At 37.8% G+C, this 24,240-nt stretch overlaps 1 protein-coding gene across 5 annotated transcripts in view; it reads left to right on the forward strand.

Annotated features, from left to right (window-relative positions):
- Positions 1–1,426: 1,426 nt before the first annotated feature.
- Positions 1,427–24,240, forward strand: part of LOC120782573 (xaa-Pro aminopeptidase 2) — a 30,693-nt gene continuing 7,879 nt past the window's right edge. Inside the window, exons 1-2 of one of the 5 annotated variants that reach the window (XM_040114912.1) lie at positions 9,765–9,909; positions 20,508–20,898. In XM_040114912.1, the coding sequence (XP_039970846.1) occupies positions 20,853–20,898 (46 nt within the window). In that variant the 5' untranslated portion in view covers positions 9,765–9,909; positions 20,508–20,852. Of the gene's footprint in view, positions 1,634–9,764; positions 9,910–9,998; positions 10,020–20,507; positions 20,899–24,240 lie in introns of those variants that run through there. The other 4 variants (XM_040114911.1, XM_040114915.1, XM_040114914.1 and 1 more) reach the window with 4 other exon arrangements.

Genomic DNA, 24,240 nt, shown 5'->3' on the forward strand with positions numbered 1-24,240 from the left:
TGCACCTTTCATTGCGGTTGGTCCCCATACCATAAAGGAGCTGCACCGCAAGGATGAAAGAGTGGGTAAGGAGGGGTATTGGCAACAACTTCAAACCATGCGTCATACCAAGTTGCCAATGGGTGGTTACAACCAACTTCTCAAGGGGCAAACTTAGGCTTTTTGTCACATTCTACACACGACATAGAAAGCTCAAGAAGGACATATGTATATAACATCGGCTTAGCTTCTTGTGCAAGTTGCTGGTTCTGAAACATGGAGCCTGAAACTAAAGAACATAGCAGTCTGTAGTCGTAGGATAAAGGCTCTTGGATCCATGTTTTCAAATAGGGATCGCATCATTTCAATAGCCCCTAGCAATATATTGGAATTTATCAATATGCTGGGGCTAAGTGAGTCGTTGTTACTTAGGAGAGAGCATCTTAAGCCGCGGGCTCAAAATAGAGCAGGCAGTAAAGTCTCCTAACTAATATTCGACCCACTTAACGAGAAAGTACTGAAAAATTAAGTGATGTTGTATGGAGAGAGTAGAATAAAACAGTCTCAGAACTTCTCTTAGTCATTACAAAGGTAATAATTAGCCTAAGGCTGACTTCGATAGTGAAGTGCATAAAATAATAGATAGAGAGTGATAACCTACTCTTGCCGAGTAGATTATATTTAGAGCGGCGTTTTGTATTGTTAAACTCGACCTGGTTAGGTTAAGTTAGATAACTGATACAGAAAGATCGCACATGTAGTCTCTTGTGAAGCCATAGAAAAGTAGAGCTCTTGCAATACAAATTTGCACATTTCCATCCCCAAGGATAAAGGAAAATCGTTCGTTGATTTTATTAAGAGCCACATTTCAGGGCATGCTTTAGTCTGTTTATGACTTAAATTTCGGGTGTAATCTCAGTTGATTTGATCTAAGTCTTAACTTACTCCAGAAAAGAGGCTTTAAGTTATCCCGGAAACTATCTTTTATAATCTGAATAGTAATGTTATCTTTTTATCTGAAAGCTGTCTTTAGAAATTTTGTTCAACAACCCAAACAAACATAATATTTCTGCAGCTTTTTTTAATACTTCCACAAAATGATCACTCGAGTCAATTATATCTCACCCTTGCCCCACTTCTCAGCGCTGTATGGCATACGAGTAACTGTCAATCAATGAATGACCTATAATTGTCATTTCTAATCTTCTGTCGATGTGCGGCTAAGCGTTACGGCGAGACTACTTACATTTCTATGAGTATTTATTGAATTCGCGGTTGCAACACAAGCCGAACAAAGCGATAACCGAACTGCAATTTGCGGCTGCATTACGAGAATTACCGCTCCAGTATGTACTATATGTATGGAACTGTGTGGGCAATCATTCAAATACAAAGCGGGAAGCGTTGAGTGGCTGTTTGGCGGCAATCAAAGACCTTTAGTTAAGTTGTTAGTGTGAATCGAATCGACACAATGAAGTGCGACGAATGACTAAAGTGCAGAGGCATTCAAGTATTCAGCAGCCGTTCGGGGAGAGCAAAAGAACACGCAATTAGCGTAAGAGGCGTGAATGGTCTTAGGTGGTGGGCGTTGAAAATAGAGTGTGGCGCGAAGAGCACAATTGATTTGCTGCGGATGAGTCGCTGTGTGTCAAGCGTAAGTAATATTCTTTTTTAAGTGCGTAATGAGAAACATTTTAAGTTTCTTTGAGCACTCTTCGAATTCCAAAACTTTTCGAAATTAAAGAAACAATTTTCGAAATAAGAGCTTTTATTGCGTGCGTAGTGTTATTATAGCGTTTCATAGTTTCTGAGATGATATTATGTTAGTGCTCGTTCTGCTTACAATTTCTCTGTGCTCCGCAGATTTTTTGAGAGGCAATAAAATGTCAATAACATATCGGCAACAAAAAATCATTTTTAACTCTGAATGATATGAGAGTAGGAGAGAAACGAAATTAATTGCTTATAATCTTTTGAAACTCGCTGGTTATGTGAGTGAAATCTTTTCTAATCAATTGTATTTTGAACGCTGCAACACTTTGGTATAACACACCGCAATTAATTGGGAGAAATTATATGTTTTTTACACGGATCACATTTGTTTGCTATCGAGTGTTTTTTACAATTTAGGTAGCGTATGAATAGTTTGATAGTCGATGTTAGGACCTCGGAGAGTACGCGCGTCTAAAACACTGAAGACGTGTCTTTCGTCTATCACAATATTATCGATCTGGTTGGTGGCTTTTCGATTTGGAAACAGCCAGGTAACTCGATGATTTTTTTATGCTGGAATCTAGTACTATAGACAACCATATTTCGGGTCACTGCGAAGTGAATTAGCCTCAACCCATTTGGGGATGTTTCATCATGGACGCTGAATTTAACGACCGTTGTGCCAAAGATACCTTCTTTGCCCGCCCTGGTGTTAAAGTTGCCAAGCACGATTTTGACATCGTGGCGGGGGCATCTCCCAAAGGTGCGCTCCAGCTACTCATCAAAGGCATCTGTTGTCATATAATATCATCATTATCTTTTGTCGGAGCGAGTGCGCTAAAAAGTTTTATGTTGGAAAATTTCGCACTGATGTGGATAGTGTTTAGATGCTCATCCACCTGAGTGAATGCCACGACTCAACGTCTGAGTCTCTCTTCTACCACGAATTCCACACCGAACTTAGCTCCTTTATTTGGCCACTGTAGTCAATGTCACAAGGACCTACTCCTAAGCGTTCTTATCTGGTCCATCGTAGTTGGACGTCGGTGTTTTCAGCCTTTACTTTTACGAGGACAACAACCAGCTGAGAAGAGGCACCTTCCCAATTTAGGGACCGAATATCTCAGGAGCATGCTCTTAAGTCATAGTCCTTATTAAGTTTGTTCTGGTCGTCATCAAAAGTGGGGTCATTCATCTGATGCTGTTGTTTCTTTTTCATTGAGACTGGTCTCTACGTGGCGAGTTCCAAACACAGCGCACAACTTCGATCAATTATTAGTATAAAGTTTTATACACATTTATATAGCGAGCCAATTGTTTCCAGACCGAAGTCCTCCTGGAGCCGCGCCTCTGGTAAACAGACGCTGTTATTAGACTTCAGCGAACCCTTTAACCGAATATGTCGGAGTGGCTCCGCTGGATCTTCCACTCTTTTAGTCGTGATTTCAGGCTCCACCCGCGTTGGATGCCACATCTTACACAAGGGTTACTCACGTTTCCAGTGTGCGCGGCGAGAAGGCAAGCGTAGGAGTAGGGTATAGTCCTACAACTGTAACTGCCTAACTAAACCTAATTACACCGTTAAATTAGGTGAGATCAAAATTAAACAAGCTTGAGAGTAGTCTTTGAACTCAATAACCGAGAGAAAATAATTATGGATATTTAAGAACTTAATTCATTCATTCATTCATTCATATTCTCCAATATAATTTTAGCCTTCACATCTGGGATATAACACATAATATAAAAATGCTAATGAAAATATTTTTTTTGCTTTAGTAATTTCTCAGATAGTTTAGATTGAATTGAAATATTATGATAATGATTTTTTTTCACAATTTAAATGAATTCAATATAAAATAGAGTTGAACTTCCCTAACTGCAATCAATATAATCCACAAAAAAACTTCGGGTTAGAGAGACTTCGAGTTTTGGAAGGAAATTTGCTCCAGTTCGAGAGTTGGAGTTATGGTTAAGTTCAACTGTTGTTATAATCGTTATTAGTATATCATATTATAATAATTATTTAGTTTTGCTTATTACATTAAAAAAATGGTAAACCTGTTTAAAAAGGATTTCTAATTACTTTGGATAATTGCTGATATGTGGCAACTCCATAAATTTTAGTTTTTCTTAAAAATCGGGATTTTATACCGAAAATACTACAAAAAGCTGATTTAAAGTGCCTAAGAAAGTCTTCCATGATCGCTAAAGGAATTATGGTTTAATTTCTTCTAATAGTCACTCGAATATTGGAATTTTCTTAAGTGACTCCCTTTATACTATATTTTACCATTCATGAATATGAAATGAGCTGTTAATCTTTTCTGTTGCTTTCAAGTATTAGAAGGTAAAAAAGGTAGGTTTGTAAAATATTATTCGGATATGATTGGGACACCTAGCTGGATCGTTATAGCCGTATCCGCTTGCCGGAATTATATGTATATAAAGTATAACTTTCACATAAATGACTCCATTTAAGAGTAAGAATTTTGGTTTCTCAATTACTAGCAATGAAATGTAAGAACTCTTAGAATCCTATTATTGATTAGTTCTTCACATTGCTGTATTTTTTTCCGTTATTCTGACTTCTTGATAAATTTTAACTGAATTTTTAGCCACTAGTGTCATCAATTATTTATTTTTTATTCATGTATAATGCCTTCACGTTTTCATAAGTGCATCACCACTCTTCAAAATTTTTTTATTGAGGCATTCCACAGTTCATTTGTAACGCGATCACAAATCAACACGATCCGCATTATTATTTTAGCTTAAATAAAGCTACTGGCTTGCTCGTAATAATTATGCAGTTCGTGGAAGCAAACAAGGCGATTTAATAAGAAATTAGGTAAGGATGGCTTAGGATCGGGCGTGGCGGAATAACTTAGAATCACTTTTTGCGCATAAGAATTGTAGTAAACAGTTTTCGAAAGAATTTGATCATAGTCCAACGTATGAAGTGAAATCTAGATATCCGGAAATAATTTCTTATTAATTTTAAATAGGAATATCCGAATCAAGGCTGACTCATTGTGACGCAAGAGTTCGATATTCAATATATAATGCTGTAGTTAATATCCCTCCGAAATGGCAAGCCAGGGAGGGTATACATATACTTCAGATGGTAAAGGAGCCTACAACAATTTTTTTGATTAGAATGTACGATTTTTATGCTTCTCACTCGAAGAAGAGTCAATTCATGATATACAAAACAATCTTCCTATCGGCCAAGGAGACCTTGAAAAATTGCTTCTCCAGCAATCGAAAACGCGTTATAAGGAAGTTTCCGATATTATTTTATGATCATATTACTACAAATTATCGATATAAATAGAACGAATTAATAATACTCCCATGATATATGGTGCTCTCGGGTATAAAAAATTACCCACAAAAATAAAAAAAGAACTCTACGTGCAATCTACTGTATCTATAAATTCAAATGGACTGTTGCAACCAAAGGGAAACCAAACAAATAAACAGCTGTGGAATGCTGGAGCACGGTGCGTGCCACTCATGCACAGTGGGCGCACTTTAATTAATCTATTAAAGCATTCAAAATATTTGGCTAGAAATAAATAAACAATTTTCCTACCACTCAATTGGATCACTTTAAATATTGGCATGCATATTCGGCAATTTCGTTGATATTCATTAGTAACACTTGAGTGCGGTGTCAAAGTATTGACATAAATCTCAATCTACACAAAACAGTCAGCAGTCAGCAGTCAACCCAACCGAAGTCAGTCGAGCACACATTGATACTCCAGAGCCACCTCTAGCATTTGAGCTGACTGAAGCGTGGTTAGAATTGAGTTATTTAAAGCTTTAATGCGTTACCGTTATTTAATTTTTGATTGATAGAAATCGATAGGGAAATATCATAATAAAATCGAAAGCAGCCAAATAACCATGGAGATGTAATAATATGTAATACTCGTCATGATATATGTGAAAATAAATATTTCATAATAGAGAGAAATGCATTGGAAATAAATATTATTCATACATACATATGTATATATCTATCTATATCGTTTTAATGTGCCAGTTCTATTTTTGTAACCAAACTTTATTACAAATTTTGATTGTTTCTAACTTTTTCTTAATTTTTGAAATTTTATTGTAGTATTCTAAATAGTTGGGATTGGATATTGAAGCAGGTCCTCTTAAACTCCATCATTTGGACGGTGATAAAGGGTGATTCATTTTGAGGTTTCCTACTTTTTTTTAAGAAAAAAACACAGAAAATTCAAATTTAATGGGAAATGTTTATTATTATTCGAAAGAACGTTCTTTGGCATATATTTTTTGAAGAGTTTTCTTCCAAATGTTGGACGCGGCTACGTTTCAGATGGTCCATCCCTTGAGTACAATTTTCGATGACTCGTTCGAGCATTTGGACTGGTAACTGGCGTATAACACGTGTGGTGTTTTGCTCGAAAACATGAAGCGAAGTGGAATTGACCGCCTAAACTTTAGACTTTTCATAACCCTACAGGAAAAAGTCTAACGGTGTTATATAACACAATCTTGGTGGCCAATCGAACGGCTCAAAACGTAAAATTATCAGTTCACCGAAGTGTTCTCTCAATAAGTCCATTGATTGATGCAATCTGTGGGAGTGGTCCGTCTTGTTGAAGTCAAATGTTGCGAGATCACGAGGTTCAATTTCATCAAATCAAATATTCGGTTACCCCAGTAGTCGCCACTGACAGTTACGTTCTCACCGGCATCCTTTGTGAAGAATTAGGGATCGATGATTTAAACCACACCAATTTTTTTTCTGGATGAAATGACAGTTCTGGAATCTCTTCAGGTTGCTCTACGTCCCAAATGCGGCAAATTTGCCATTGAGCCGGAAATGGACCTCACCGCTGAATAAAATTTGGCTCGAAAAGGTCGGATCTTCTTGTAACTTTTCCTGAGTCCATAATGCGAAGCGATGTCGCTTGAGAACGGCTTAAGATCTTGCACAAGCTGTATTTTGTACGCTTTCAATTTAAGGTCTCGACGTAAAATGCGCCAAGTCGTTCCATACGTCAGTCCGAATTGCTGCGAACGGCGCCAATCGACTCTCCACAGTCTTCGTGTACACTTTCGTGTACGGCTGCTATATTTTCTTCACTGCGCATTGAACGTGGTCTATTCGATCGAATGTTATGCAATAATGAATGCTGGGTCGCAAGATAGGTGATGGTTATGCGAATAGTACATGCGGTAGGCCGATCTTTGCAGAATGCGAATTTTCGTCATAAAAAATGTTGTTCAGGCGTAAGTCTCTTGAAAAAAGTACCTACTTGGAACACTCCTTAAATACGTTTCTTGAAATTCGGTTCGGTTCCACCTAAATCGAAGAGAGTTTGGTTGCCTATATGCGGGACAAGATGAACCCTAGAGAGATCCTACTCTTGCAATTTATTCAGGACAAGCAGTCTTTTGAGACTGCGTAAGTGATGATGGTTGAGTAGAGGTCACCGCGCTCGCGAGATTATTTAATCGTATGAAAGTGATATATTAATATTATATTTGAAATCTCGAAGACAAAACGGGGCCTGATAAAATTCTAACAAATATCTGGTAGCACAAAATTTAAATTGAGAAAGACTTTATTAATTTAACCTTATTGAAAGGGTTACTCACGGTTTTTACCCAAAGCTCAGACCAATAAAAATAAGTCGTTAAATCATATCACTGTTAAAATTATAGTTTAATTCTAAAACTTTTTTTTAAACAAAATTGGCAGTAACTTCAAAGAAACCAACTGAATGATTCATTAAGAGATGTAATCGATCTAAAAAGTAGCCGGTAGTATCTGGATATAGTACGACTATTCGCTAGATTATTCGATAGTTTTGACCTCATACTCATAAACTCATATCTCGTTCCCATTAATGCTATACAGGCACGAATCGTACAACAAAAACAAATCGTATTGACTTAAAAATGTTTCCGTACAAAGTTCAAATAACAAGCCGCTTAAGCCCATTCGATTTGCTAATTCGCCTGGAATTTTACTAAAAAATTATTGAAATGTCCGAAGAAGACAATAACTTGATAAATTACCTGTTTATGCCTGCTGAGGCACATTTTATCTAAACGTAAATGTATACAACCCAAATTGTCGTATATGATGGAGTGAATCAAATCCAACAATAATTCAGAAGACGGAACTTTACCCAGAACACGTCACTGTGTCGTGCGTAGTTTCATTTAGTGTATTTGTTTATGGGGTTATGTCAAGGAAGAGGTGTACAAAACAAAATCTTGAAATCTGACTGAATCGAAGCAGTCCATTAAAACGATAATTGAGGCAATCCCGACTTCAACTCTTCAGGCAGAAGTGAATAATTTTCTAATTAGGTGTCGCTAATTTACGGTTCATAATTTTTTGAAATAATGGGTTGTCAAAAAAGTCTTGCGGTATTTTTATTGAATTTTTTTTTTTTTTTTATTTAAATTGAAATAAATTTTTGAGAACTCATGCCCAGCTCTTGACCGATGCTACGGCTGCTACTATGCCGATCTCTTTAGACCAATTTAGCGATTTTATCGCAATTTTCGACGACAGGCCGTCCGGAGCGTGGCGCATCTTCGACCACCTCTACACCAGAACGAAAACGTTGAAACAATCGCTGTGCGGTGGAAATGGAAACTGTGTCGGGTCCATAAACTGCACAAATATTTTTGGCGGCTTGAGATGGATTTTTGCTTTTATCGTAGTAGTACTGTAAAATATGCCGTATTTTCTCTTTATTTTGATCCATCTTTGAGACGCTATAACGAACGACTTAAAAGAAGCGACAATCAATCAAACACGTGTTAGCGCGTGAAATGAGCTTTCCAAAAAGGTATAGCATGACCCGATGCGACGAATAAAACTAGAACTACGCGCTTTCAGCGCCAACTAGCGAAAATACCGCAAGACTTTTTTGACAATCTATTATTTAACTATTATATCATTACAATAAAAGAAATAAATGTAAAGCATTCATTAAAACTAAGTTATTACGGTTTGGGTCAAATTTGATCATACGACATAATATTTAGAAATATATAGCAATAGGTCTGAGCACTGTTTCTTTAACATTTACGATTTTATGGGCACTAACATAAATGGATGGACGACTCGCATAAGGAAAAAAATATATATTTATCGATTATAACAGATCAGTCCGGTTCATATTTGATCATATGGTATAATATTTAGTAATAGGCGTAATAAGCAAAGAAATCGCTTATTTTTTCAATAAATGACAATACTTTGATAGAATTTTGGTATATAAAACTAAAACTTCGGTTCATTGGGAATCGGTCTTTGTAAACGCTTTCCTCGTGAGGCAAACGCGTGTGCACTTTCTTGGAGGTAAAGATTTCCTTTAGAATTTCAGCAACAAATTTTGTTTGTTTACAATTTTGTTTACAATGTGTAAAGGGTATATGTATCTAAGCGTAGTGGCGATTGGTAAAGACTTTTCATTACCTACAACAAGGTAGCGCTTGTACATACATACATACCATGTGCACTTGCATGTAGTTATGTATGGCGATGTATTTCATTCAGGAACTGCAGTCATAAAGCCAATACCGCAAAGTAATTTGAACGCATCGACGCGTAATGCTTTAGAAGCAGAGCAGAGCGGCCGCAACAAGCGCTGCCATCGTCACCGCATTTACGAGTTATGAACGCGCAGGCCAAACGCACAAACACTTAGCGCTAACTGTCGCTCTAAGCACAATATTGATGTATGCACGTGTGTGTGCGAGTGTGCATTTGTGCCTGTCAAGCTGACAAAGAGGCAATTGCTGTTGTCGCCAGCCAACAGCAGCGATTTTCTTTTGCTTCACCCAGCCGCCAAAGCTCCGCTGACTTCCCAAACGCATGAACTTTTTATTTCGCTGTGTCGTTGTTATAGTATGTACTGTTGCTCACAAACACACACAAGCGCATGCTGGCGCGCTGTTCGAAACATAATGCAATGAATTTATTTCGTACTTTGAGATTTTGAAAAAAATAGAAATTATTCTACGCTGAGCGTGGCGCGCGCATTTAGTTCGCTATTTGCTTTGCTTGCGTGCGGTTCGAGGAAAGCGAGAAAAACGTAACGGAAATTATTAGTTTTTCGTTATTCTAAGTCTTTTGACACACATAACATTGGCCTATGCAATATATATGGTATACACGCGTGTGACGAAAGTGCGAGTAACCAACAGGTTAAACAAATTTTGAAGAAAAAATTCAAATTTGTGAAACTTTTGATGCTGAACATTAGCTGTTTGTATAGAAAACTCGAATTCGTTAAAAAAAAACAACAACAAAAATTGTAATGATATTGTATAATAACTACCATAAAGTCACACACTGCGTATGAGTAACGTTGCTGCCTAAAAAAGTGTTACAAATTAAAAGGACGATTTAGCAGCGCGCCACATATACATACACATATATTTTATATACATTTATTTTGCACGCATCGTTGCTTTTCCAATCTTAAATGTTGACGCGGTCATTGCCAAGAGTTCAAAAATAAAAAAAAAATTGTCGAAATTTTCAGTTTTCAAGGTGTTTTGTGATTGAAAAAAAAACAGAAAAAAGTTTAAAAAATATTTGGCTCATTGAAAAAAGTTTTTGAAATATATACGCAACATAATTTTATTTGGCACTGCCTCAGCTGTGCGCCGCATGAGTCACTTGTTTTTTCTATGCGCAGCAAATTAGCGAGCATATAAACAAAATAGTACTTTGTATAGTAATTTTTGCGCGCGAGTGTAGTTAATTGCAGAAACTAATTATTAAATTAGCGCTGCTTCTTTTTATTTACAATTATTTACATTAAAAATTATTTAAAATTTTTTTTTTAATTTTTGCAACTTTCATACTCTGCAAGTCTCAAAAAATTTTCACGCACACACCTACAAACACATGCATATATGTACGTATATATTGCCGTGTTTACATGGCATGCGTCGGTGGCAAATGATTGCTGCTCCATATAAATAAGCAAATTTTCGGTTTTAAAATAGCCAGAGCATTAATTATGGTGTGGAATGTTCATGTTCAATGTTCAGGCAAACCTTACGGAGGCACATACATATAAAAACACATATGTACATACACACATTAAATTCAAAAAACATCCAAATTTCTATGAGGCTTCATTTGAAAAGTGTATCTGCTGCTTTGCGGCCTAAATCAAGTGCAATATGCTCAGGAGCACACTCACACTCACGTTCACGTTCTCGTTTGTTTGGCCCAAATCAACTGGTCTCGCCGCGTACGTGTGTAGTTCATAAATTTCTGATGTTTATTCTTTCAGTTTATTTTAATTGTTTTGAACTATTTCTTTCTGCCGGCTGAAACACTTGGCAAGGAGAGGGTGAATTTGCTGTTAATGTTTAAATGAGTTAAGACTATGTTGCTCATCAAGTGTTTATATGTAATATACGCCGTTATGTGATTCTTCAAATTCATTTCTGGCACTTTATGATAAGGTGGTAACATGAAGTACTCCTAACAAGTCGCTAAAGTTCAAATATATAAATTAAAATACCAAAATGTACAAGAGTAATAGCACCAGTGGCGGATTCACGAAGAGTTTTCCGTGTCAAAACCTACAAAAATTGAGATTTTAACACAAATTCGGTAAAATTTACGAAGTAACATCAATATCAAAAGTTTGTTGGAAGGAAATCCCCCAAAGAAATTCTGAACTCTGAGTTTTGGAATTGTTTCTATACAGTTTGAGTATACGTCACCAGCAAAGAGAAAATGGCAATCCTCCTATGACTATGTCCTGCCTTATCTACAACTTCTCTTAGATATTTAGGAGCTTCGCGGTTCAAAAGATTAAATGAGGTACCAAATTTAGATATGAACTCACTCTTAATGTTGGGAAAAAGCGATGATGTCCGGTATATGTTGAATACTTTAGCTCAAACTGAATATCACTCTGGCGTTACAAGGCAATTTATGGCGTGACAATGGGCCAGTATAACCCAATCTGATACTGTAACAACTCGGGAATATTTATTATTGTACGAATGAACATTCTTTGACATTTATTTTTTGAAGATTGTCTCTACCAAATGTTGGCCGTGTCTACATCCCAGATGATCCATCGGTTAAGTCCAATTTTCGTTGCCTCGTACGAGCATTTCGAGTGATAACTGGCGAATCGTAGCGGTAGCGATTGTCCGCATAGACTTTAGACAATCGAAACCGGCCCAAAACGTGAAAATATCTGCTCACCGAAGTGTTCTCTCAATAAATCCATTGATTGATGCGATGTGTGAGAAGTGGCGCCGTCTTGTTGAACCTAAAAGTCGCCGAGATCATGAGCTTCAATAAAAGGCATCAAATAGTCGGTTATCATGGCGCGATAACAGTAGCCATTGACGTTTATGGTCTTACCGGCATAATTTGTGAAGAAATATGGACCACTTGTCCACAAACAACACCGAACCGTTATTTTTTCTGGATAAAATGGCTGCTCTTCAATCTCTTCCGGTTGCTCTTCGTCCCAACTGCTGCTATTTTGGCTCAAAAACGTTGGATCTTCTTGGAACTTTTCAAGTGCCCATAGATCGAAGATAATGTCGCTTGGGAAGGTCGAGCGGTTTCAGTTGTTGCGAAATCTATATCGTACACTTTTAATTTAAGATCCCAACGTAAAATGCGCCAAGTCGTTTCATACGTAAGTCCGAGTTACTGCGAATGGCGCTGAATCGACTCTTTGCAGTCTTCGTGTACACTCTCAGTTACGGCTGCTATATTTTCTTCATTACGTGCTGGACGTGGTCTATTCGGTCGCATATTATCCAAAAAGTTGAGCGAAGCGCTCGAAACATAATCTTTACTGAACGTGAATTTGTGGAATAAAGTTGAACGATTTGTAAACGTTGTTCGGGCGTAAGTCTTTCCATGATGAAATGCCAAACGATACTGAACAAAAATAACATGACAGCTTGACCCTTGGGCTGTTAAAAAAGGTTACTGAAAAAAGTACCTCTACTTGGATCACTCGTTATTTATGAGATATGCATTTATATATGTAGATGTCACAATTAATATATGATCGATCATTATGTAGTGTATAATAATAGTCGTTTTCGACTCACGATTTATTTTCTTGTTAAGTTCGAGCTCCGCTTTCTCTCCAAAAAATGTCTGAATTTATAAAAGAGATAGCATACCCGCTCGCTATTCTATCCCCCATTCATTATTCTAGAATAAAGATGTTTATTTGTTTCGCTGCTTTCCATGTTTTGTCGAATCGAACACAGCTAATAAATCATTTGTACTTTCTTTATAAATGACATTAGTGAGTGCGGGGCAAAGCATTAATGCTTTATATATTATTTATGGCTGGATTGATAACATCTTCAACTTACTAATTACCTTCGCTGATCATAATTCAATAAGAGTAGTTGTGTGTTGTTCACAAATTTAGATTTTAAGCATAATTTTCGGTAATATTCCTGTCTGTCGTTTATACCGTAATCTCTGGTTAGTAAAATAAATTAATTTTTGGTGCTATTTACATACTTACATTTCCATCATATATGGGAGGCTAAACCAGCTCTTTGAGTTTAAGCTTATTTTCCAATACTATGTATTTGCCTGATCCGATACTCTACATGATGTATGGTATATATTGTAGTACAATACAGGCTGAGGCAACACAACGGGTTAAATGAAACCAGTTGAGACAAAAATAAACCTTTTATTACTACATAAGTTCTTGTACATTATCGAATATTTTTTTCTTAACGCACTTACATTTGTTTCATTGTACCTATAAATAAGATAAATACAAGTTCCCATAGAAGCATATATCAGCTCTTAGAACATCACAAAATGTATGTATGTATGATTGGTCGATACACTGAAAGACTTCGTGTTTTAAGAAGGAGGAAACTAAATAACTTGAGGTGTCGCCTTAAAAACTGGGTATCTGGAGAATGCAGTGCAGCTTGAATGAAAAAGTTTTAACATGTGATCAAATACAACGAGTTGTTGACCGTTATATAATTGGGGCTCATTAAAGAGAATAACACGTCTTCTACTTCAATCATTACATTGTTAATTTTATGATCTAAACTCTACCATATAGTTTATAACACCCTGATCGAAACGTCGGAGACCTTATAAAGCAGTATTTGATATGATCAGCGCGACGAGCTGAATCGATTTAGTGATCTTCGTCTGTCCATCTAATTGTGTATACGCGCAGCAGTCCCTCAGATTTTGAGATATCGATTTAAAATATGCACACGTCTCTCACCAAGAATCTTGTCTATCGGAATCGGCGAAATCCGCTCATTATGGAATATAGCTGTCATACTTGTACATATAAACTGACTGATCAACATCAAGCTCGTGTATGAAAAACTTTTTTATTTTATAAGATATCTTCCTGAAATTTGACATGGATTAATGTCAAAGGCAGCACTATAATCTCCGAATAAATTGTTCAGATCGGCCAGCTATAGCATATAGCTGCCATACAAATTGACTAATAAAAATCAAGTTGTTATATGAAAAACTTTTTTAGTTTACAAGATATCTGCCCGAAATTTGGCATGATATATGGGCCAAGATATTGCTACAATTTCCGAAAATATTATACAGATTGGACCACTATAACATATAGTTGCCATACAAACTGCACGATCAAAATTCAGTTCTTGTGTGGAAAGCACTTTTATTTAAGCAGATTATGTAATCAGATATACCAATTTCACATATTAAAATTTTGGAAGAATTGGCTTATTGCAAAGTCTTGAAAAAAGTATCACAAAGTGAGTGGCACACGTCCTTGACACCATCTATATATGCCATTTTGTCGCATATGACCTTTGACAGCAAGTGTTGGTTGCATTACAATTCGCCCACAAAGCAAATGTCATAAATAGTTGCTTGCAACATTGTTTGCCAGCGCAATAAACAGCTGATATTTCCTTATATAAATATACGGACAGCAAATATAGCACACACACATACAACTATACATAAATAGTACATGCATACAAAGTCACAAGTAAACAAGTGCAGGAAGGAAATACACACATGCAGAAAAGTGTGCGTTTACGCATTTGTTGCATTGCCTAATATATACATACTCACGCACACATACGTACGTTTATGCAGCTCTGCTTGCGTTTGCCAACGCTTAACTAATTTTATTAGTTCAAAAAAGAAATATGAATTTGCATAGAATTTGCCCTTGTTGGCAGCTGTTGCATTCAACTGACGTTAGTGTAAATTGCTAGTATACTTAAGCTACAATTAAAAGTGTTGTTGTTGCATTGTTTTTTGCAAAACTTGCAGCCCACACAGCGCTTGGAACAAGGCAAGCCGTTGAAATGCCACCAACGACAATTTACTAAATAAACTATTACATTTAAATGAAGTGCAAAATTTAGCTGCTTAGATGCTATATGATATATAATACATATATACAATATATATACATATATACTATCTGTATATATGCCAAACACATGTACATACATAGTATGTGTGCCTGGCTGCCCATAGCAAGCCGCATTCATAATTGGCTGGCGCTGGAATGAGCTGTTGGAATGAGCAAGCAAGCATACAATTTCATTAAATTACAAAAGAATTTTTTATTTATTGCTTGGGCTCGCCAAATTTGGCAACGTCGGAAGGTCGCGTTTGTGCTAACCAATAATTCTAATTTGTCAATTCGTTTTTAATTAACCAGTAGCCAAATAAGTACGCTGAGTTTTTAGACGCATAAAGTGTGCAGCTTTCTACTGGCGTCGCTTTATTGTTCAGGCGTGGAATACAAAAATTATAAAAGCAACTTCAGTTTTTGGATTTTGAACTTCTTTTGACTTGAGCTTCTTTACCACATAGTGTTATTCAACCGAAACGGTAACGGCTAATATGCACATTGCTTTTTTATTCGTCTAAACTTAGCAGTATTACAAACAAACAAGACATTCGTCCGAGAGGAAGCAATAAAATTTCGCTTCCGTTGCATGGTGGGTGTGTGAAGCACATTAACAAGCCCTCAAACCACGTATATATAATATACATACTTACCGAAATATATATGTACGTATCTTCCATGGTCAGCGATGAGCAGGCGGGTTTTCGGTTTAAAAAAGTTCGAAATTTTTCAACTTCTTCTGCAAAAAACCAGTTCTACCCAGGAACAAAACATCACCAATTACGCGTGCTACAGACTTATCACTGCTAATAATTTCTGACGTATATTTACAAATATATTAATTGGATTAAGTGCTACCTGGTTGTGGTTTCCCACTTTTATAAAAACTTCAAATTTAAAGGGGAATGTTTGTTATCCTTCGAAAGAACATTCTTTGGTTTTTTTTTTGAGGATTATCTCTTTCAAATGTTGGCCGCGGCTACATCTCAGATTGTCCATCCGTTGAGTCCAATTTTCGATGACTCGTTCGAGCATTTCGACTGGTAACTGGCGAATGATACGCGTGCTGTTTTGCTCCAAGGCCTGAATCGAAACCGAATTGTAAGCATAGACTTAAGACTTTATATATACCCACAGGAAAAAGTCTAACGGTGTTATATCACACGATCTTGGTGGCCAATCGACCGGCTCAAAAAGTGAAATTATCTGCTCACCGAAGCGTTCTGTCAATAAAACCATTGATTGAGGCGATATGTGGGAAGTGACGCCGTCTTGTTGAAACCAAATGTCGCCATTTACGATGACTCCACCGACTCACAAACCACACCAAACCGTGGTTTTTTTCTGGATGAAATGACAGTTCTTGAAACCCTTCAGATTGCTCTTAACACTTACTTACTATCCAAACGGGGTTAGATCGCCGATTCAGATTGCTCTTCGTCCCAAATGCGGCAACTTTGCCATTGAGCTAGAAATTGGACTTATCGCTGAACAGAATTTGGCTCGAACACGTCGGATCTTCTTGGAACTTTTCACGAGCCCATAGGTCGAAGCGAGGTCGCTTGGGAAGATCGAGCGGCTTTACTTCTTGCACAAGCTGTATTTTGTACGCTTCCAATTTCAGAATCGACGTAATATACGCTAAGTTGTTCCATACGTCAGTCTAAGTTGCTGCGAACGGCGCCGAATCGACTCTCTACAGTCTTCGTGTACACTCTCAGCTACGGCTGCTGTCTTTTGTTCACTACTGGGTCTCAAGGTCCGAAATTTGGGTTCGTGAACATACCATAGTATCCAGAGTAGAATTGAGTTAGACTCATTATTTATTAAATCTGAATGATCGTCATATTGTATACTACATTTATATGTTATAAAGGAAATTGTTTACATTTTGAATAGTCAACATCTGAGACACTTGCATTAACAAAATTATTCGCGATAAACGGTAGTATGCAGTAATTAGTTGATGCCAGGTTCGGACTGAGGACTCCAAGGAGTCTCCACACACAATTTCTCTCCTAATAGGCAAAGCTGGCCACTTCTGACATATTGCTTCCTTCACAAGGTCCAATTGTTGTATGTACTGATTTGAATTAAGAGTTTAGAATCAAGAGAACCATAAACACTGTACAGATTACTAAACCTATCAAAAGAACTTTTTACTAAACATTTTTGAAGTTTTTTTTGAATTTAGATCTAGTCAATATCTTTAAATTCGAACTGATGGCGAGAGTTAGAAAGAAAATTTTCAAGCTATGATTTGAATACATAATTTTGCAATAAATTTAATTGGTCTTAAACCCAGAACCTCTTAGCAAGTAGACCTGAATACCTATTAAATATGTATTTCAATCTTCGACGAATGCTGTTAGGGCCAACTATATAAGATTAAAATTAGCAATTCATATACAGAGGAAATCATTCGCTACTAAATTTTTAATTGAAAAATATCCTTAAAAAGAAAGAAATTCCAAATCAATACCATTTTCTATAGGCAGAGAATTTAGCAGATCATCACCAATCGGGTAATTGTAAAGAAAGTTCTATAAAAACCATAAGAACGACGAACGAAATATAAGAAAAATTTAGATTCGATTCCAGTGTACTCGTTTCAGACTAAAATGTGTTTTGCACATTGTTAACTTTAATAAAGACCAGCCGTTATAGTAAGCATAATGACAATTATTGACTTTGTATCTCTTCTACTTGCTTAGACTGATCTAAAATAATAATGTGCTTACTCATATGCAATTTTTACTCTTCAAACGGAATAATACAGTGCTCACAATCTCTATTAAAAATGAATAACATTAATTCTATTATAAATACTGCAATGAACTGCACCCGCTCAAGTCATACTCTTATCTGTTGAAAAATGCAAATTTGCTTGGTGTTGATAATCAGTCAAGAATGTGGGACAAGGAAAAACTTTTAGATTACTGTTAGAAAAACAAAACTTTATAGTATTAGTCAAGTGTACCAGATGCTATGGAAATTAGTAGTACAAAAAAATAAAAAATTGTCTAATATTAAATAGTATACTAGCAAAAACGCAATATTATTGTTATCTCGAGACTTTTGGCTAAACACTAACGATGTTTGGTCTGACATTGTGCTTATGAAGTACAATTCCTCCCCTATTGGCCAACTCTGATTGCTTTTAAGTGATTACTCTCTTCAGACGATCCAATTGTTGACAGTAGAGTGCCGATTTAAAAGTTAGGTCATATGAAAGCAGTTACTGGTATCAGGTTCACAAAGACTACTTACAATTACAGCCGCTTGGATTGCATTTTCGTCTTTATCGTAGATGAAATGGAAAACTTCGTGTACATGAGAGTGAGCCAAAAAAAGCGAACGTTTTTTTTTCGCTTGGTACTCTGAAAAATTGGTTGATAGGGAAAAGTTCTCTACCTAACGGTTTTCAATATTTTTCTTATTATCAGATAGAAAAAGCCTATTTTATAACAGCAGCCAGTCGTTCTTCCTTTTCGTTGTTCGGCGCCAATTGGAGATTTCAAGTGTAGACAGGTCTTTCTCCTTCAATCACTTCAATAAAGTGAAAATCTTCTTCTACCTCTGCATTCCCCGATGGGTAAAGCTTCGAAAACTTTCAGAGCTGGAGTGTTTTTGTCAATTCGGACGACATGACCTAGCCAGTGTAGCCGCTGTCTATTAATTCGCTGAATTATTTCAATGTGGTCGTATATCTCGTACAGCTCATCGTTCCATCGACTGCGGCATTCGCCGTTGCCGATGCGCAAAGGACCATAAATCTTTCGTGGAACCTTCCTCTCGAAAACTCGTAACGCCGACTCATCAGATGTTGTCATCGTCCATGCCTCTGCACCATGTAGCAGGACGTGGATGACGAGTGACTTTTAGAATTTGGTCTAAGTTTGTTGAAAGAGGACTTTACTTCTCAATTGCCTACTCAGCCCGAAGTAGCACCTCTTGGTAAGAGTTACTCTGCGAGAGAATTCGAGACTGGCGGTGTTGCTGGTGTTAATGCTGGACGAAATTATCTTTGGTACCACTCCGAAGTTCACTAACAGACCCATTTGCTTTGCTTCTTTGTCCAACCTGGAGAAAGGAGAACTAACGGCGTGGTTGTTATGGCCAATGATAAAGATGTTGTACACTTTTGTATAAGATTGCACCTTCTCTATGTTGTTTGCAGCTCGAATTATTTTCTCCAGCAGCAGATTGAAGAATTCGCACGATAGGGAGTCGCCTTGTCTGAAACTTCGTTTGGTATCGAACGACTCGGAGAGATCCTTCCCGATCCTGACGGACCTTTTGGTGTTGCTCAATGTCAGTTTACACAGCCGTATTAGTTTTGCGGGAAACCAAGTTCAGACATCGCGGCATAGAGGCAGCTCCTTTTCGTGCTGTCAAAAGCAGCTTTGAAATCGACGAAAAGTCGATTCTCTTTTCACAGGTCTTTTCCAAGATTGGGCGCATGGTGAATATCTGGTCAGTTGTTGATTTTCGAGGTCTAAATCCACACTGCTAAGGTCCAATCAATTTGTTGACGGTGAGCTTTAATCTTTCACTCAATAAGCTCGATAGAACCTGCGATGTTGAGGAAGCTTATCCCACGGTAGTTGACACAGATTGTGGGGTCTCTCTTTTTGTGGATTGGGTAGAGCACACTTAAATTCCAATCGTCGGGTATATTTTCGTCCTACAATATTTTACAAAGAAGTTTCTGATCAGTTCTTCGTCGCCGTATTTGAATAGCTCGGACTGCATCGGACTGCAATCCATCGGCCCCTGCCGCTTTGTTGTTTTTCAGACGGGTAATTGCTATTCGAACTTCTGCATGGTCGGCTAATGGAACGCCGAACGTTTGCTCCTTCGATTGAGGAATCGATTTTACCTTTGCCTGGAGTTATGCTTTCACTGCCATTAAGCAGGCTGGAGAGGTGTTCCCTTCATAATTTCACAATGCTATGGGTATCAGTCACAATACTGACATATATACTTCCCCGTACCTGAACGTAGCCTCTCCTTACATGCCTACTATCAATTTATATGCATACCACACAAGTCGTATAGGAATTCTTAATAATAAAAATGCTCGAGCAAATCTTTAAGATTTTCTCTTTTAATTTAACTACGCGTGTCATTAGAGAAACATGCCCGCTAGACGCGTATCTCGCATATCAAATATGTGAACAAATGTGCGCGTGTATGTATGTATGTCTCCACTAATGCAGAAAACAGATAAAGTAGCTAAATCACAGTCGTTCAAGCGCAGCAGCAACAATGTGTGCGCAACGATTAAGGCATCTGTGTTGTTTACTTCGCACTTTAATCGCTAATCAAAAAACGGGCGCGATAACGAAACCGCATTCACCGCAACGCAACCGCAAATGTCTTCTCTTTCAGATAGCGCTACCGGGTAGTGTCAGAGTGTGCGGCATCTAAATTGCGAACGGCCAAGCGTTCAATGCGTTACATACAAGCATAGCAATTGCATTGAGGCCTAGAAAGTTTATGAGATTTGCGAAAAGAAAACTCACACCGCACTTTGCGTTAATTGCGGAAAAGTGATTTGTTGTGGCGACTGTGAGCGTGTGGGTGTGCGTGTTCGCTGAAGTCGGAGCCATTTGTGTGCCGCGCACGTTCAGATAGTCGTGAAACTTTATGAAAATTGTATGAGCAGCAATAACAATAACAACATAAACATCAATAGCAACAGCAACAGCAGCTGGAGCAGAGCATTCCGCAAAGATGTCGACAGCTAAATGGATTTGGCGATTGGCGTTGAGCATTCTAGGTGAGTACATGTGTGCTGGCAGAGAGATTTTCCTGACCGCTCGTTGTTTGTGTGTTCAGTGTTTGTTGGTGGTAGATGAAATGTGGAAAATATTAATGTCTTATTTTTATGGCCGCCACTGTTGAAGTATTTTAATGTAATCCAACAATTTGTAGCAAAAAAATCGACAAAGTTAAATGCTTGAGCTCCGATTGGCAGTAATTAAAATATTTTTGAATTTATTTTCGCTTTTCATATTTCGAAATACTTAATAAAGGCACTTGTGGGGTTAATACTTTTAAAATGAAAACAAATAAAAATTTAATTTTTTGACTGTAGCCAAGAATTTGCAATCAATCAATTATAATTCTTTCGCCATGAATTGCTATGCTTGAAGGCCCTTACATATACGAGGGCGGTCCGTTAAGTAGTTAACTACAGCCGCTAATGACAATAAACAATGTCGATGTTGCAATAGACGTTCTCATAGGCAGCTGCAGCCAAAATTTCATCGTACTTTTGTACGATTCCCTGTGCGGAAGAGGTTCTCCCGCGGATTTTAGCAAAAAAAAAACGAGGAATACCTGTCGCTGATTCTTCATCGGTGGAAATCGTCAAAAATTGGTTTAGTAAGCTTCAACATGATCGCAGATGATTTTTGATGAGCCACGCTTTGTTGTCTAAAACAAGGTTTCGGATAACATGACGTTTCCAAACTGCCAATTGCAGGTGCATGAGATGTAGATATAGTAAGTATCTTAAAAGAATGCGTGAGCCTTACTCTGCATGAAATACTGGACATGAGAAAGCTGTCGGAACGATAGATGCCGCGCTTGGTTACTCCGAACAAAAAGCCCATCCGTGAAACCACTTCAAAGCACTATTTGAAGCAGTTTGAGTACAAGCCGAAAATCTTTTATGTTATTACCGTTGACGACACATGGATCCACTGGTAGGTAGCAGAGAAGAAGCTACAGTCGAAATTGTGAGCTTCACCTGGCAACCTTGTTTCAAAGAAGGCGAATAGCCCAAACTAGAAAAGTGATGGCCATCGTCTTCTCAGATCTACTCAAGGTGGGATCTACAGCAGAGTTGAACGAATAATTTAATTTAGGAGCTAAACGACAACATCATCAATAAAAAGTTAGGTTAAGTTATGTTAATCTGGTAGGCCAATAAGCCATGCATAGACTAGTTTGATTCTTTGCGATACCAGATGTAGCTCAGTTGCTAAGTGCAAGAGAATGCCTGCGCTTGACGTGAATTTAACAAACTCTGCGGGCTCATTAACGATACCTCCTCTAATGTATCACACCGTGGTGACCCCAGATGCTTACAACGTAGTCTTGCCATTGCTTAACAAGTGCACAAGGGATGCTCCATTTTTGCCCTGGTGCCCTACTCTAAACATTTACTGCAGTCTTCTCGATCTGCGGCCAGTTAGTATTCCAATCATGTTCCTACAGTCTCTTCTATCGAGTGCCAATAGGAATTTTGTGTACTACCGATCTACTGTATTGCACATGACTTTTGCAGTTTTGCACCCATGTAACTTGTTTCATCGGGTTTTGAGTTTCTTTGCCATGCTTCTGTTTATATCGTCGTAAAGACAATGTATGGGTTTTCCAATGTTGATCACGTTTTCGGATGTTAGCCATTCTTGGCAAACTCGTTACCTACTTCATTGCCCTCGATGCCTTTGTGGCCTGGCAGTGGTAAAGTTGCTTGCTTCTTACAACACTCTTCACTGTCGCATTGCTTCCCAGCTAAGGTTACTACTTTGATTGCAGGTGCATTAGAGACCAGCTTCGCGGATTTCGCAATAGCAAAGACCTCAGCGTGAAATATACTGCAGTTGTCCGGCAGTTAAAAGGTTGCCTTATTCCTCAATCAGGACAGTGTACTCCAGCATCAACTTCATCGTCCACTTTCGAGCCATCAGTATGGATGTTTAGAGTGCTGAGCGTAGCTAACATACCTTTGCGTCAGGTATCTTTTCCACATTAATATGGATAGTTCATAGAATGACAAAAGACACTTCGACTCAAAACTATATTTCTACTGCACAATAACAAAACTAAGTGAATGCAAGCCAATGTCAAGCAGCAGTAGCTGCGTAGCTTAGTTTCGAGTGATCAACTGCACATCAGAAGGCGCCAGCCGTCCAAGCAAGCTATGCATACTGTTAGCACCCTTGTTTTATGGAATGTGCTTGAAGAAGCTCAAAATGTTCACAGGGATCGGTTTTATCGAATTATTGGACAGAGTCGAAGCCAAATTCTAAAAAAAGGAACCATTCGATGAAAAAAATGTGCTTTTCCACCATGTCCGACTTTACATCTTCTTCTTCTTTATTGGCGTGGACACCGCTTACGTGGTAATAGCCGAGCTTACAATAGTGCGCTAGTCGTTCTTTCCTTTTGCTATTTGGTGCCAATTGAATTCCAAGTGTAGTTATTCTCCATCTGCCAACGGAGCGGAGGCCTTCCGCTTCCACTGCTTTTCCCGGTGAGTACTGCTTTAAATACTCTCAGCACTGGAGTGTGAACTATGTCAATGTAGTCGAATATCTCATGGTTCTAGCGACTGCGGTAGGCGCCTTTGCCAAAGCGCAAAATACCATAAATCTTCCGCAGAGCCTTTCTCTCAAAAACTCGTTGCACCGACTCTTCAGATGTTGTCATCGTTCATGCCTCTGCACCATATAGCTGGGCGAGGATGATGAGTGACTTGTGGAATTTAGTATTTGTTCGTCGAGAGAGGACTTTACTTCTCAGTTGCTTACTCTGTCCGAAGTAGCATCTGTTGGCAAGAGGTATTCTACGTTGGATTTCGAAACTGACGTTCTTGTTAGTGTTAATGCTGGTTCCAAGACAGACGAAGTTTTCTACGACTTCGAAGTTATGACTGTCAACAGTGAGATGGAAGCCAGGTCGCGAGGCAACGACTGTTCGTTTGATGACAGAAGATATTTCGTCTTGCGATCGTTCACAACCAGACCCATTTGCTTCGCTTCCTTGTCCAGTCTAGAGAAAACAGAAGTAATGGCGCGGTTGTTGAGATCTATGATATCAAAATCATCGTCGTACGCCAGAAGTTGTACTCATACCTAATCACAGTAAAGTGTTGAATGAAAAGACTTAACCTCACTAATTCTTGTGTATCAAATCAAAAGTTGGTTGTGTTGAAAAGTGACACGCCATTTTTCTAAAACTTTCCTTGTTCATTTACAGGTTAAATGCTTATCGGACCATTTTCGTTCCAAGTTCATTTCAAAAACATATAGTACATACATTTCAAGTGAAATTGTAGTTAAAAAAAAATTTCAATAGTAATTTCAACTCAAAACCTTAAAATAACGGC

This window comes from Bactrocera tryoni, chromosome 1 (genome assembly GCF_016617805.1).
Source record: "Bactrocera tryoni isolate S06 chromosome 1, CSIRO_BtryS06_freeze2, whole genome shotgun sequence".
NCBI classification, from domain to species: Eukaryota; Metazoa; Arthropoda; class Insecta; order Diptera; family Tephritidae; genus Bactrocera; species Bactrocera tryoni.